The 17,143-nt window shown below is 46.0% G+C and overlaps 1 protein-coding gene across 1 annotated transcript in view; it reads left to right on the forward strand.

Moving 5' to 3' along the window:
* CACNA2D3 (calcium voltage-gated channel auxiliary subunit alpha2delta 3) overlaps positions 1-17,143 on the forward strand; it is an 865,909-nt gene that overhangs the window by 451,921 nt on the left and 396,845 nt on the right. Inside the window, exon 10 of the mRNA XM_047850751.1 lies at positions 9,323-9,412. Coding sequence (XP_047706707.1) covers positions 9,323-9,412 — 90 coding nt within the window. The remainder of the gene's footprint in view (positions 1-9,322; positions 9,413-17,143) is intronic.

Raw genomic sequence — 17,143 nt, forward strand, 5'->3', positions numbered from 1 at the left:
TGTTTTTGTTTTTAGAATTTGATTTAAATACTTTCATAGCCTCAAAATACAATGCCATCGGTGCCCTACTAGGAAAACCTAACCTTTACTGACTGCTTAGTATATATGCTGGACTGGATTAAGCACTCTGTCTGATTATCTCATTAAATTCTCGTTGTAACCCTGCATGGTATAAATGAAGAAATTATTGACCTAATAACTTCCTTTCTGTGAGTTGTTACACTGCTATTACTATATACATACGCATTGTGTCACTATGGTATGTGTACTAGATATTTACTATAGTAACGTCTGAAACAGTAAGACCCTGAAAAACTAAATTTTCATCAGCAGGGGACTGACTGGTCAAATGTTGATACATCCCTAAAAAATATGTCACAATGCTATACAGGGTATTTTCTTATTCACAGATTTCCATCAGACAAGTTTGATATCCATATGTAATTAATTTGGCAAATTACAGAGATCATTGAAACAAATACACTTTAATTGAGTATAAGTTTTACAAAACTATGGAAATCTTCTAAGTGATTCTACAGAAAAAGTTCTCATGTAGTTGTCTCATGGGGTCACATTGTCGTTGCCAGGCTCTTCCAGAAATGAATGTTGCTATCGCTGAACGGGCGAGCTTGGGGTGGGTCAGGGCACATCCATCACCACCCCCTGCACGGTGACCCCAGATGTGTGTTCTCGGCATCTACCGGCTTCCACTCTGGGCTGTGACTTTGCATCCGTGTGCACGGGACTGTCAGCCTGACAGGGAGGGGACGGTTTGGTGAAGATGAGCCCTCGGCATCCCCGGGGCCACATCTGCATTCCATTCTCCCTAAATGCTGACTATAAATACACATCTCTTCAGAGTCAAAGCTTCCACGGAGCTTGGCACCATGTTTGGAATTAACTGGCACTGTGACTTCTGTCTGCTCTTGCACACTGAAACTGATGCAAGCATTCTTCCCCCAAGAAGCAAAGCTGAATCAAATCAAAGTTTTCATAAAGTTTATAGAGGATGAACTTGGACCTTCAGAAATGTCAGAAAGATGCGAAGAGTGAGGCCTGCTGTTTATATACACACCATGGTACTGCATGGAGACACAAAGCAGATATTTCTGTCCAAGTAGCATTTGGGCTGTGGCTCTCTTCAGTCTCTCAGGGGTGCCCTGAGCAGGTTCCCTCGAACCCTAACAAAGAGGACAGTGAACTGACACAGTACAGCAGTGAGTGGTCCTGGACACAGCCTTGCCTCCGATGGCTTTGCTCCAGGCCCCTGTTCCATCTCAGGTGTTTTCTGATTGTAGAGAGTCACCAATTCTGGGCTCGTCACCACCATCTCACCTGGCACACATACTGCTGTTGCCCTCAAAATGATGTTGAAATGCTGTCCATTGTTCACGTCCAGGAGATCTCTCGTCTCCAATTCGGCGTTAGCATTGAACAGCTGCTATCTTCAGACACTTCAATTTGTTATAGACAATGTTAAGGAGAAACCAGGACCAGCTCAGACAAGGTTCTCTCAGTATCTGTACTTTCTCCCCCAAATTGCAAACATCTGGGCCTGCTCTTTAATACCACGAGCCTCTTGGGCCATTCTGTTTTCATGTTTGAGAAACACCATGTCACTGTCTACTTTCCCTGCTGGAATCAAATGACAGTCTGATTCACTGGAGCCTGGGCTTTGGGGTAGCAGTGCCACAGGACATGTGCCTTTCCTGTAAACTGTATTGTGTGGGCACTGCCCTAGGTCCCTGATGTGTGGGTGCCCAAAAGATGCAGTCATAATTCAGCCACAGGATTTCTCAGCCTCAGCTGGAGCCTGGGAAGATCATCTCAGGGATGGAGTTGAAAGGGTGTTGTCAGGAGGAATTATATTAGGATGAAGAGTCCATATTTATACTAAATCATCATGTGGTCTAGTATCCTAGTCAGGTCAGAAGTCAGTTGTCTCTGGGTCTCTGACCAACAGGCTTCTGTGGTTTGCGCTCAGAGCTCAGTGGCAGTGGACCACAGAGATGTCAATGAGGAGTCTGACATCAGAATGCAACAGTCTTGGGGTGCCTGGGTGGCTCAGTCAGAGCCTGGAGCCTGTTTCGGATTCTGTGTCTCCTTCTCACTCTGACCCTCCCCTGCTCATGCTCTGTCTCACTCTGTCTCAAAAATAAATAAATGTTAAAAAAAAAATTTAAAAAAAAAAGAATGCAACAGTCTTTGCTTGTCTGTTCAGGCTGACTTGACTGACATGAGCTACGTCCCTATTTTAGAAGGCAAGGGGTACCGTGTCTATTACTGCTAAAACTGACAGTGGAAGACCCTATACAGGGTATCTTCACTTTTAGCCTCTTAATTTTAGTTTGTCAATAAACATGTACCCTAAGCTACCTGACAGCACGGTGCTAAGTGACCTAATAAAGTCAAGCATGTTTGATAAAGGCCTGCACTACAGCTGTCCCCCAGGATTCTGGACCCCCGGTCATTATGGATGCTAGGTGTGAATGGTCAGCGAGGAACAGCGGACATGCACATGCTTCCTATACCTGCTCTGTTCACACGCATGCTCTTAGTCCATGGAATTTCATTTACAAGTCACAAATTCAAAAGTAAAATTATTAAGAATTTCAAGACAGTGATGGCAAAGCATTAAACCAAGCAGGGGGCCCTGTGTGGCTGCCTAGGTCACATGCCCATGAAGCCAGCCCTGAATGGGATCGTGGCTTTGCACATGACCCTATAGACTCTGTCCACCCCTGAGGACTGTACTTTGTCAGGGATGTAGGGAGCTGAGCTCTCAGTGTTGGGAGGGGTTGTGTTGCACAGGGTTTCGAGTATGGGGCTTCACATTTTGAGGCTCCCTTTCCTCATACTTGCTCTGCTATCCTGGGCAAACATTTCACTTTTTGGGACTCCATTTGCTGATATGTACAACAGGAACCTGATAGTACCGTTTAGAGTCATTAGGGGGATCAGGCGAAATAATGCATGCAAAACACCTAGTGCCCAGCATACGGTTGTCATTGGGCCAATGTTGGCTGCCATTGGAGGACTTGGGTGAGGCAATTTCAAAGCCATGGCGGGGGTGCTGCAGTGACCTCCTCCACACCTAGTGGGTGTATAATTCAGGTCTGCTGAATGCCAGTGACTTTGATGGGCATCGTGGATTGGTGGCTGTTAGCCTTCCCCCTAAGTCCCCCTAGCCCGGACCCCCAGCTCTGTGGATGGGGGATGGTTTTGTCTCCTCATGTCCATTTGTCATATCAGTCCCCTGCTTTTAATTGGGAGGACTCAAGCATTCGTTATAATTATGTAGACAGGAAAAACGTGATTGCTGTATCACAGAGAGCACTATAGTATTGATTCAACTAAATCAAATGCTGGTGGAGGGAGAGGATTATTGCTCCAGGACCCTCCGCTGGCCTGGATGTTGTGACTGTTTCACGGAGATAAGCAGCCCTGCTGGGCCTGCTGGCACTCAGGCGCCGGAGGCTGTGGGGCTCTTGGTTATCTCCCCAGGCATAAAGCTGTACTAATTGCTTTGGAAGCGAGGCCTTTTCCCGGGCAGCAGCAGCATATGCTGCCTGAGTGCGTGGAGCAAAGATAAAGAGCCACCTCCTCCTCCTTCACTGAAGTTTCATAATAAAGTGGAACTGTCACCATTTCCAATAAATTGTTTATTTTAATTTAGAAAAATAACGAAAACTGGCCACCTTCTGGCACGCCGTTGGGGCATGTCTTCCTGGCTCGGGCACTCTTGAACCTTCTGTTCTCCGTAGCTGGCTCTGGAAGGCGTTCGGATCTCGGTGTTGGTGAAATCAGCCACATGTCTTTCTCCATGTAATCAAACCTGGCCCTCACAGGGAAAAAGAAGTCGTTTTCCAAGGCCCATTAGATGGTAGCGCTGCAAACCAGGAAGTTGGCATTGAAGGCATTTGGAGTATAAAGCTTTGTAGGATTTTTTTTCCATGTATTTATTTTAGTGAATGTGAAATTGAGATAGTCTCACATTTTTCTGTCATCACTGTTCTTTCAGATGACTTTTTTCCTGTATTATCAGGGTGAGGTCAGCCCAATACCCCTTGCGTGAGAGGTGAGCTGAAGAGGGCGCCGGGGTGGCTCAGTGGGTTAAGTGTCTGACTTCGGCTCAGGTCATGATCTCATGGTTCATGAGTTCGAGCCCCACATTGGCCTCTCTTCTGTCAGGATAGAGACTGCTTCAGAGCCTCTGTATCACCCCCCTGTCTCTGCCCCTCCCCCACTCACACACTCCCTCTCTCTAAAATATAAGTAAACATTAAAAAGAAAAAAAAAGAGTGAGTCGAAGGCCCAGATAAAGGTGATGTCTTCCTCAGGTGTTCATGGAGGGTAAGTGGCAGTGTAGGACTTGGAATTCAGGCCACCTGCTTCTGCCTGCCACTCGGAGGCACCAATGCGAGCTCACTCTTCCACCCACCATGCAGCGGCTTTTCTCATCCCCATTTCACAGGGAGCAAAACTGAGACCTGAGAGCCAAAGCTACTTGCCTCAGGGCCTTGTAGCTGGTAAATAGTACAACCAGAACTAGGACTCAGTCTCCTGAATTTCAGTTCAGTTTTTTTTTCTTCCGGAGTCCATGGGTCCTATATACCAATTGCTTATATACAGTGATTATAATGTGATTGCATTAAATATGACACATTTTGAATCTTAGAGCAACCACAGCTGAGGACAGAGAAAAGAAAATCTGAATTGATGAAGACGCTTCAGAGCAGTCGGCCAGGCCCCTTCCATCCCTTCCAGACAGTGCCCTTGGAGTGCACGTGGGTAGGATTCCTCCTTAGCAAATTCCTCCAGGTTTTGAGTAGTGAAAGCAGTGGCCATTAAATCCACGTGCACCAGGAGAGCTCTATGAAGTGCCTGACTCTGTCTGGCAGGAGTACTCACAGGACATAGGTAAATCGTATAGTGTAATGCCAGTGATTAAAAACGGGAGGCTGGGGACAGGAAATGAAGGGGATCATTGTAATCCAAGGGCAGGGCTTTGGAAGCATTGTCCCAGCCAGAGTCATTGTGATGGTTGTGGTCATTAAGGTCCTTTCCTTTCAGTTAAGCGGCCCAAATCCAGCTAGATCTGGTCAGGCAAAGAACCAAATTTATTGGCTCACTTACCTGAAAAAGCTAGGCATGCCTGGTTCTAGGAACCCAAGCCACATGACTCTGCCTTGTTTCCTCCATTATGGGCTCTTTTCTCATTGGCTTTACCTTTACTCAGGTGAGCTCTTCCTCCCCAGAGGCTTGATGGCTGCCTTCAAGGCTGCCCAGCCTTCTTCCCTATAGTCTCAGTGGAGAGAGTTTTCTTCCCAACATTTCAGTAGAGGCCCAGGGATTGGGTCATATGCCCATGCCTGATGGTGCCTCATGGAATTCAGGATGGAATTCACAAATTGGTCAAGCCTGATAAATGGGTTTACCCTTTGATCTGGAAAGGAGGAAGAGAGATGTTAACCTCACCCAAATGATATGAGGCACTAGTGGAGAAGGAAAATCGGAAGGAGGGGAATGGATGTTGAACAGGCAAAAACCACCCATATCCAGTGGGTATAAGCCTTAGTTTCCTCTGACTCACTCTTGATCAGTGGCTTGGTGAGGAGAAAGGACCAGTCTTGCCCAAATGTCTCCAGATGAGTGCTGTGCAGTAGAACTTTATGCAATGATGGAAATGTTCTTTGATCATCACTATCCAATGCAGTAGCCACTAGCCACATGGGGCTGTTGAGCACTTGAAATGAGACTGGTGGGACTGAGCAATGGAGTTTTGTTTGTTTTTTTTTTTGTTTGTTTGTTTTTATGGGGGGGAGAGAGAGAGAGCAGGGGAGGGGCAGAAGGAGAGAAAGAATCTTAAGTAGGCTCCATGCTCAGTGAGGAGCCCCACCACAAGACTTGATCTTATAATGGTGAGATCATGACGTGAGCTAAAATCAAGAGTCAGACGCTTAACTCTCTGAGCCACCTAGGTACCCCAAGCAACTGAGTTTTTATTTTTAGGTAATTTTATTTAAATTTAATGTAGATGGCTACCTATAGCTCTTAACTGCCATAGTAGCTCTTAGTGGAGCCACATCACTGGAGATAGTTCCCTGGAAGGCAAGGCCTCAGTTTTGTGTAGAATGACAGGTGGGCCAAGGATTAAATGAAGATTGGAAGACCAGGATGATGAAGCAGATTTGGTCCAGGTATACAACAGGAGAAAACAGAGTCCAGACATGACGGACATGAGAGGGAAAGACACAAAGAGAGAGTCCTTCATCTGTGATGTCGTTTGGAAACCCTTAACCTGGGGACATATTTTTTCCATGTAATATAAGGACCAGATTTGTACCAAAAAGAAAGAAAATCAGAATGGACCTTGTTATAAAGTTGGGTTGAGGGGAATTCCGTGACATGTTATTGCATTTTACTCCTAAGTGTCCGACAATAAAAGCAACCATTGTCTGAAGCAATCTTCCTGCACATGACATTCAGTTGCACATGGATTAAAGAAAAATTAAATGGGGTTGCTATGTTATTAAAAAAAACAACAATGCTGCGTAAACTTGTGTGGCCGAGCACAATGAAATGCAGTTGACAGAAATGACATCAGATGAATAGAATGAACTTGTGAAGGCAAGGTCTAGCCACAGCAATGTGAACCCAGGGCAGGTTAAAGCCCAGCCTCTCTACAAGCTGCGTGATGGGCATGTGTCATGATGCTCTGCGTCCTGTAGGGTGTGTGGGGACCACCCTGAGGTGATGCCTGCTGAGCCTAAGTTGTTCCTGGTGGACATTAGTCGCCTACGAGTCAGATTTCCATAGGCGGCCATTCTTGGAGAAGGCAGACTGATCTGTTCTGATCCCTTCCTGCTCACCTGTAGCCAGGGACACCTGGGCTTCCTCAGATTCAGTTAACTGTCTGGATTTGTACAGTCAGTGCTTGTGAAGGACATGCCATGTGCTTGGCATCCTGCTGGGCGTTGGGCATCCAGCAGGAAGAACAGAGAAGCACAAGTCTTGGTTCCTGGCCCTGTGGTTTGTCTGGGTCCATGGCCCTCAGCATTCCTCTCCCCCAACACCCAAGCCACTTGATGGTTACCTCTAGACTCACCTGTAGTGCAGGTGTAGAGATTAAGAGTTCATGGCCAGTACCTGGCATATATACATATGTATATGTGTATATATATATATATGTGTGTGTGTGTATATATATATATATATATATATATATATATATATATATATATGTAGCAAATGTATAGCAGAGAGAAGGAGGCATTAGAATGGGTGAAGCAGACCTGGGTAGAACCTGGGCCAGGCAGCTAGGAGGTGTGTGAATTTGGGTACAGTGCTGAGCCTCACTCTTCCCATCTGCAAAGTGGGTTGATGGAAACTTACAGGGTTGTTGTGAGGATGCAGTTACATGTTATTTGCTAAGGACCTATTATGAAGCAGGTTTCCATGACTCCATGCTCTGGTGAGCATGAGAGTATGATTGCTGTGAGGAAAGGATGGACCTGGGAAGGGGTCTTATGGGTTATGTGAATATATCTAGGGTGAGCAGCCAACTTCAAATCCAGCCTTGATTTGTGTTAGGTCTGGGTGCCATTAAAGCTGAACCACCGTGAGGATCCCACCAAACTTCCCAGTCCAGTTTTCCAGCAAATCTGCAGCCACCCCCATGACCAGTGGCCCCTGATGCTTCCTGTGGGGGCCTAGGGAGAATAGCATCTTAGACCATCAGCATGTCCTAAGATCCGTCTCTATGATCTATTCTTATTTTGTGATCAGTTTTTGGGTTCTCGGGCAGACACATCATGAGCTGGTGTCACTATCTGAATGCTGATGGAATTCTTGGGGCATTGAAGGGTCCCAGGGCATGGAAGAGAAAGAAAGCCATTCCTCAGCCAGGAAATCACCAGCAAACATTTTCCGTGAGCACACCCTTCCGGCCCCTCTCCCTCCCGGGTGACTCTTCCATCCAGTTTCTTTAGCAGACAAGGGTGTGGATGCCTTTGGGGAGAGCCCAATTCATTTCGGTAGAACAGAAGTGGTTTTGGAATAGGCCAACTGGAAAATAATGCCAGGCAGCTATGGCACTGTGGACACGGGCTTTGGGTCAGCGGACATGCCACAAGCTCACGTGGCCCTGAGCACGTGCCTGGACCTGCTCTTGCCTCTTTGTTGAGAAGCAGAAACATAATGGGCTCCAGGCTTGCTTCCTTCTGCCCCCTTTCCTCTCCAGCTGATGCTGGGTTTCTGTCGATCCAACATAGCCAGATGGGCCTTAGGGATGTTTCTGAAGAGGCTTGGTCCCTTTTTGTGAATTCCTTGAATCTCTTCTGATTTCTAGCCTGTGTCTCTCTTGCCGTAATCACAATTCTTACCTCATGACCCAATCTTTATCCTTGCTCTTTAGAGATGGTTTGAGTACCTTTTGTGTATCAGATATGTGGTCTTCATGGGAGATAGAGTAGGCCACAAGACATGCCTGGTCTCAGAACATCATTGTCTCGAGTGGGGGCAGAATCTAACTAGGCAGTTACATACCTGGAGTGCTAAGTGAAAGGTATATCTGAGCATGGGGTGCAGCATGGGGTCCTAAGGAAGCATTCTCTTTTTAAATTTTTTTTAATGTTTATTTATTTTTTGAGAAAGAGTACAAGCGGGGGAGGTACAGAGAGAGAGGGAGACACAGAATCTGAAGCAGGCTCCAGGCTCTGAGTTGTTAGCACAGAGCCTGATGTGGGGCTCAAACCCACAAGCCATGAGATCATGACCTGAGCCAAAGTCAGACGCTTAACCAACTGAGCCACCCAGCCCCCCGCCACCACTAAGGAAGCATTCTAAGTCACTGTCAGAGATGGGGGGGTCTAGGAAATTTTCCAAGGCAGGAAGGCGGTGAGGTCTCCAAAGTCGATGGGACCAGGTGTGGCAGGGGAGCCAGGAAATGGATGGAGAGTGGATTCCCAGTGAGGAGAGCATGTACACAGTCTCAGAAGTGATCAGAAGTGGAAAAATTGAGGGTAGAAGAGGATAAAGTAAGTTTTGAGAGATGAAACTGGAAAGGAAAGAAGGAATTTTAGATAAATTAAGTACTTTTCACCAGAATTAAATGAATTCTTTCCCTAGAATGTGATCACAGCTAAAAATGCATATGGCAGGTAAATTTTATATTGAATAAGTTCTTATGTTTTGAATTCTGAAGGGAAGAAGAACACACTATGGTCATTTGGGCCTGGGATGCACTGGTCCTGGTGTACACCCAAGGTTGGCATCACGTAACCATATGGACGCTAATGAATTTTCTACTTTGTCGTTTCAGCACTTCAGGGAGCATCTGGACAAGCTGTTTGCCAAAGGAATTGGAATGCTGGATATAGCTCTGAATGAGGCCTTCAACATTCTCAGTGATGTAAGCTCCTCTTTGACTTGCCTTTCTTCTGTCCAGGAGAATAGATGGATTTTTTTTAAATTGTTCGATCGTGGACCAGCAAATAATGCTAACAGTAGTTAGCTCCTGCTGTCATTGAGTGGCATCCATAGGTATCAGATGGGAGGGTGAGGCTGGCTATTCGGGTCCTCTGGGGACCCAGGTCCAGCCAGTGAGGCTGAGCGGAGTGTAAAATGCCCTCTGATCAGGGCACTCACCCGCCATGCTTGTTGGCTCTGGGACCACCAACACTTAAATACCTTCCAGTGCGGATTTTGCCTCAGAAACTTTCAGTTTCTTCATAGAGTAGACTCATCCCTCATTGTGTTTCATACTGAATCCCTGCTTGTGGTGATGGTTAGCAGAAGAAAAACGTTCTCTGTGCAGTATGCTTAGGGAGTGCCGTACCCATCCCTGCCTTTCTTCCAGCCCCTTGGAGATTCCTAATACACAGTCACATAATCAAAGTTCCAGTAGGTACTACAGGAAAGAATGCCACTGAACCAACTGTTTCCCACACTTCTTGGAACAAGAATCAGTTTTTCAGGTAGCACCTGTTAACATTCCATGAAAAACTTTGGGGAGTGCTGGGCTGGGGGTTCTGCCCCTCCAATCCAATTGTGTTAAGCTAGAAGAACATGTGACTTTTGTGTTCTTATTACTCTGGGAGAGTAGTAGGAAAATAATGGCAATCTTTATCAATGCAGGTTCCGTATCATTTATGTAACTAGTATGTGTTGTGTATTTTTTAATATCAGACACTGGGAATGCACCAGAGAACAGACTACACAAAGGGTTTGCCTTAATGGACTAGTGTAAAGGTTGGGTAATTATGGCCCGTGAGCCAAATCCAGCCTGCGTCTTCTTTTGGTAAATATTGTTTCATTGGAATGCATTCATGCTCACCTGACTACGTACCTTCTATGGCTATTTTTGCATTACAGTGGCAGAGTTGATTAGCTATAGAGACCATATGGTCTGTAAAACCTAAAATATTTACTGTGTGGACTTTGCAGAAGAAGTTTGCTGACCTCAGGTCTAAGGGGAAAAGACAGATGAAGTGCCTATGGAGAGCCCCTTTGTGCCAGCATAGTAAGGACTTGCTGCTTTATACAGTGAGGTCAGGAAAGATCTCTCTGATTAGGTGACCTTGGTTGGAGTAGAGACCTTAAGGAAGTGAGGGAACAGTCACTTCAGAAGTTGCCAGCAAGAGGACAGAGTACAAAAGACCTGAGGCAGTGATGCTTGGCATAGTTACCATGAGAGACCAGTGTGAGGAGCAGAGCAGGGGAGAAAGAGAGTGCAAGGGAATGAGATCATGGAGGTAGCAGGGGCCAGACCCCATGGAGCCCTCCAGACTCTGGCGGGGGGAGGTGGACTTTGGCTCTTGTTCTGTGTGGGATGGAAAGTCACTGGAGTCTGAGCAGAGAACGACATGACCTGCCTGAGTTTTAGCAGTATGTCCCTGGCTGCTGTATTGAGAAACAAAGACAATAGCTGGGAGCCATTAAGTTATCTGGGTGATGCATAACTGGTGGCTTGGACCAGGGAGGTAGGTTAAGATGTTAAGAAGCAGAAAAATAGCAATCACTCTAGGTGTTTCAAACAGCCGGGATTTACTTCAGGGAATTGGTTGCATAGGGGATAGAAAAGCTCAGAAACCAGAGAGTGAAACCATCCTCAGATGGGAGCAGCAGGAAGCAGCTCCTCTCTAGGGTAGGGGGGAAAACAAGAGCAAGGGACGCCATTGGAGCCTCCTCCTCATGGCCATCTAGATGGGAATGGGGCCACGGAGGGCTGCCTGGGAAAAGCCGGAGTCACAGGGGGAGGCCTGTCCTGTGGCAGCTGGTACCTTGGAAGAGGTGCAGCTGTTGCCAGAAAGCACCCAGGCCCCCAGATCAGAAAGAAGAAAGGGAGAGATGGCTTAGAAAAGCGTTGGCTTATCTTCTAGTGTTCTCCTTTGGATGAGCCTTGTCCAAACTCTTCGGGAGCCGGGAAAGTGTGGAATGCAGGGAAAGTCACGGGGTGGAACTGAGGGCAAACAAGCCCTAAACGGAGCAGCAGTTACGTTAAGCTGTTGCAGGAGCTGGGAGACCAGCCAGGGGCCCAGAAGCCCCTCTGCACCCAGTCTTCAGGCCACTCGGTGGGGCCCCGGGTGTGGGTTTGCATAGGATCACCCACCCAACACCACACGGCTCATCCTGGTGCTCAGTTGTGCCCATCTCAAAAACTGGAATCTTTCTCACTCAGCTACACTAGCCTCTCAAGCCCTAATTCTAGACTTTCTTTTACCAATAATATCCACTGGCACACAGAGGGCCATTGAGATTTTGGTCCTGAGCCTGTGCTGGGACTGCAGAGGAGGGAGAGATAAGGAGGGAAGGTGCCACATAATCGCCCTCGGCTCTTCCCTCCCACCTGGCTGCACGAGACTGCTGACTGCAGATAATTCACATTTGTGTAAGGCTCAGTGTTAGGGACAGCACAGCCCTCTTCACAGCTTACTAATAATTTGCAAACGTAGCTGGTCAGAGCAGGGGGCCAAGCTACATCTTTAAATTCTGATTTGAACCCTGGATAGGCACCGTCTCAGGGCTTGGAGATGCCAAACTCTGCATATTTGGCAGGCTCTTTCTAGAAAGTCATATTGAAAGGATTTGTCACAATTATAAAATTGGTTCTCTTTTTATCTCAAAAGCCTAGTGTCTAGAGCAGGGGGAGGCACTCCGAACTCGTGAATCCCTTGTTTGGAAATGTGTCCTGCCGTGAATTTCTGTTTTCTGGCTCTTTGGCAGAAGTGGTGAAGGAGCAAGAGTTAGGGAATGCTTGTCATGTGAAGTTTGTGGCCTCTGGAGTCAGGCAGGTTGGGCTGAGAAGCCTGACTTGGTCAGAGCTTGCTGTGAAGCCTTGAGAAAACTTTGCTTTGCCTCACCTTTATTATCCTCATCTGTAAAATGGGGATAGGAATAGACCCATAACTTGTGAAGCCCAGTGCAAAGTGAAAATACTCAGAAAAGGAGCATCTGGGTGGCTCAGTCAGTTAAGCATTGGACTTCGACTCAGGTCATGATCTCACAGTTCGTGGGTTCAAGGCCCGCGTCTGGCTCTGTGCTGACAGCTCAGAGCCTGGAGCCTGCTTCAGGTTCTGTGTGTATCTCTCTCTCTCTGCCCCTCCCCCACTCACTCTCTGTCTTTCTCTCAAAAATAAATAAACATTTTTTTAAAAATTAAAAATACTCAGAAAAAATGAAAATGAAAATGTTCAGAAGCATTAAGAATCTTAAGAGAGTGACAGCAGAGGGTTGCCCCGAGTGCGGGCCCTGTGCACATGATATACCCATGAAGCGGGCCCTGGTGGACCAGGGTTGAGGATTCAGCACAGTGAAGCAGTACCTGCCTCCCTTCCAGCAGGGCTGGGGTGGCTGGGAAGTGTCATGTCTATGACCATGGAGTCACTGGGCAGCCTCAACTCTTGCCAGGCTGCCTGTGGCTTCTAGAGGCAGCCGGAGCTCTTGATGCTTTGGTCTTACTTCCTGCCCACGTCCTTGGGAATGTCCACTTCCCTTTATCTTCCCTTCTTTCCTTTCTCTTGCCCTGGTAACTTCTCTCTCCCCACCCTGTCCACTTACCAGTTTTGTTCCCAAACACTTCCAAGCCAGTGTTTCCCACTGCATGCCCAGCCGATGCTGGTCTGCCAGGATACTCTACCCCAGGTGTTGTCGAGGTGGGGAGATGCCGTCCTCCTGTCCCAGAGACTCACAACACACCTGTGCATATTCAAGGTCTTCAAAGTCCTCCAGGGAACAGACCTTTTAAAAATGTATTTATACCAGTTCTCAAACTTATTGACTCAAGAACTCTTTATATCATATCAGAACCTCAGGGTTAGAATCTTATAGAAGTCACAGCTCACCAAGCACACCTTCAGGCATAATGTGTCTTATACTCCAGCAGGGTCTATTAACCTCCCAGCACCTCTCAGGTCCAGAAAAATCACCAACACACGGGTGGATTTCTTTCCTTCATTCACATAAGTATTTGTGAACCAGGGAAATCTTCCACACATCTCTGTTCTGCCTTCACCTGTAAAAACCCTCTGGGGTCTGGCCAGTTAGAAAACCTAATGGGTCCAGTGTAAATTCTGGATAGCAAGAAATGGAAGGACCAGAAATGTTACAAAATGTCCCCGATAAGAGATTGGTTGACGGTTGGCACCATATTTTGAGTGCACATTTATCTCAGAGAGAGAAACATTTCCATCCTGTCTCTAGCTGCTAGGCTTTTAAATAGCCAAACATTTTGAAAAACACAGAGCTGGTTAATCTCCCATGAAAGTGAAGCTTTCTTTCGCTGTTTTCCACTTCATCAGTATGACCTTTAAGTGATGTAATTCTCTCCTGTGCATGATGCCTGCCCCTGCAAGCCAATAGGAACGAAGAGTTATTTCTCAGTTACACAGACACACATTCTGTGTGTGTCTTTGTGTCTGTCTCTCTCCCTCACACATGCGCGCGCGCACACACACACACACACACACACACACACACACACTTGAAATTGTGATTGTGACCGGGGCTCAGAGTGGTTCAGGGGTTACTAGATGAAGTTAACTCTGTTTTGCAATTACCTGCATTTCAGTGTCAGTATTTGCTCGGGTGACTTAAAGGCTTGCAGTTGTTGCACAAAGGACTTTGAAAGGAGCATTCAAATAAACTTCTAAGACTCTTCCAGCTATTGATCTCTGCTGCATTCATTAGTTTCTGTAAGAACACAGAGCCAGTTTGCTACAGTAGTTAGCATCTACCTTGTCATGTGACACCCGCAATTATCGTTTTTGGCGATGAATATGATCTTTGCAGTGATTACCTTTTAAAAATTTTTCTTAGCCAATTAAATAAAATTCGGTGACATTTCAAAGGCTGTTAATCACAACCAAATGCTCTAAATGTCAGGATGCATTGAAATTTTCGCTGCTAACTGATGAATCACTGAGCTAATTGTAGTTCCTCATCAGGCCCTTGTCATTGTTATTATTATGGAAAACACTTTCATCACTCGCGCTATTCAAAAAAAAAAAGTTCTAGACAAATATGCAGAGAAGAGATAATACTCATCAAAGCATTTGAAGTTAATTGCATTCTTCAAAATTCTCCAACTGCAGATTGCTGCAGAGAATACCAGGGGCTCAGCCAGAGAGGAAAGTGATGTTTTTAAATAAACAGCTCAGGGCAGCCCTGTCTTCCAGTCTGCATCATTCAGATATCTTCATTTCCCACTCTTTTTTGCCTTTTGTTTGGGAGAGTTTTTTTCCAGGATGTTTTCAAATGAGTTGCATGAACAACAGGCCCAGGGTGAACTCCAGCCCTCTTTGAACTGAAGCATAGATCATCTTTATTCAGTGGTCCGCTGCCGGCTTTATTCAGTGATTTGAAGACAATGTTGAATGAAGCCTCCCCAAAACATTTCCAGAACAACTTGTTGATAGGGCAAGACTGCAGAGATGTTTCTTCTTACTGCAGTAAGGAAGAAAATGCACTATGACCATAGAATGTTAGTAATGTCCCAAAGTGGAAGGGACAAAGTCATGTATTGGAGACTATGAAGTCTGGTTGAATGTGGGTCTTTCAGAGTAGAGGGGGAGGAAGAGGCTTGGTTAAGACTGGGTGAGAATCCTAATATTCTAGTTTAGACTTGGTGGATGCAGCAGAGAGAAGATTTTGAGGTTAGTGTTTTCCCCAAGAGTCTTAGGGTACAAATTGTCCTGTGACAGTTTCTACTGAGGAGTTGATGGGCCTTTCAAGACGTTCCTGGAATAAGCAAATAAGTTATTTGCAGTTTTTATCTTCCTGAGCAAGAGAGCTCTGGAATAGTTAGTTATATTGATAAAGACAGTAGAACCATAGCTATGTGTGATGGCTTTAGTTCCCAAATATTAGTACCTACCTGAGAATTTCTATGATATTCTATCATGGGCCATGTATGCTCATTAATTCAAGGGCATTGGTCTGGTCTGAGTTGCAGGAGTGGGTGCCAGGGCCAGGACTAAAGTGAACCTAAGGCACAAAATTTGAGGAGCACTCATTCACTCTCAGAGTGGGGGACCTGATGATTGTCATGTGGCCCTAGAATTCTGGAAAGAATGGAGGGAGGAAGAAGCAGGTGAAGGAGACGAGTGCTTATGGAGCCTTGCCATGTATCTCCATCTCCTCAAGGACCTTCATCTCTTTACTGGGAGGCCATAGAGTACGCTGAATCTGGGAGTAGGTTCTGGAGCTGGAGTGCCTGGATTTATATCCTGGCCACTACAGAGGGTAGCTGTGTGACCTTGGGCAAGTTAACTCATCTCTCTGTGCCTCAATTTCCCTACCTGTAAAGTGGTGATAATGATAGTACCTACCTCAGAGGCTAGTCAAGATTAAGTAAGTTAATACTTGTTGCCTGCCATATAATGAACATTTAACCTGCGTTGTAACAACGCATGGTAGTCTCATTTTATAAATGAAGAAAAGGATACTCTGACAGAACTTACTGCAGGCACATGGCTTGTGGTGCTGGGATGGAATTAAGTGCTTTTCACTATACTATGGCAGTCCATGTATGTTTTAGGTGGCTTTGCTCTATCCCAATATGGCCCCAAGAAATTCTTTCTGTCCATCTTTCCTTCCTTCCTTCCTTCCTTCCTTCCTTCCTTCCTTTCTTCCTTCCTTCCTTCCTTCTCTTCCCTCCTTCCTTCCGTCCTTCCTCCCCTCCCATTTCCCTCGCTCCTTTCCTTCCTTTGATCCTTCCATCCATCCCTCTCCATCCATCCATCCATCCTTCCCTCCATCCTTCTATCCATCCATCTATCCATCTCCAACCCTCCCTCCATCTCTCCATCCATCCATCCATCCATCCATCCATCCATCCCTTCCTCCCTCCATCCATCCATCTATCCATCTATCCATTCATTCATCCCTCCCTACATCCATTCTTCTATCCATCCATCATCCTTCTATCCATCCCTTCTTTCATTCATCCTTCTATCCATTTATTCATCCAGCTAGTTATAGTTTTCTCTAGTCACAACTTCAGTCTCCACATGAGAATTCTAAGTGCACAGAGACTAGACATTAAACATTCAACTTGAGTGTTTTATTAGCTCTCTGGCTCACCAGGAACCAGCAGCAAATCTAAGACCAGTCTCCATCCTTCCCCAGTGCCATGGTCAACAGATCAAACATGCCCACTCAGTGCCTTTGCACATGCTCTTTGCCCTCTTTGAGATGCCCCCCCCCCCCCACAGGTACTCCCCCCTCCAGGTGCTACTCATACATCACCTTCTTGGTGAGGTCTTCCCTATTTTTTCTAAAGCTGCCCCCTCCCCATTTCCTGTCCCCCCACTTTGCTTTCTTTTCTCTTTTTTTTGTTTCTTAGCATTGCTGTTATCACACAACATACAACAAAATTTACTTTTTACTTTGTTTTTATATATCTCCCCACATAGAATACAAACTACACAAGGGAGGGGATTTTTATATGTTTCAGCCCCAGCTCTGTGTGGGCACTAGTAAATAATTTAGAATTAATGAATACATTTCACCAACTATAATGGTGGGAGTTTTCACTACTGAAAATTGAAGACTTTTTGTATATTTTCATGCCTCGGCATTGTCATGGAATTATAGGGTATTTAACGGACATGGTGTTGCTTTGAATTGTAGCATTGATAGCAAT

This window comes from Prionailurus viverrinus, chromosome A2 (assembly GCF_022837055.1).
Source record: "Prionailurus viverrinus isolate Anna chromosome A2, UM_Priviv_1.0, whole genome shotgun sequence".
Lineage (NCBI taxonomy): Eukaryota > Metazoa > Chordata > Mammalia > Carnivora > Felidae > Prionailurus > Prionailurus viverrinus.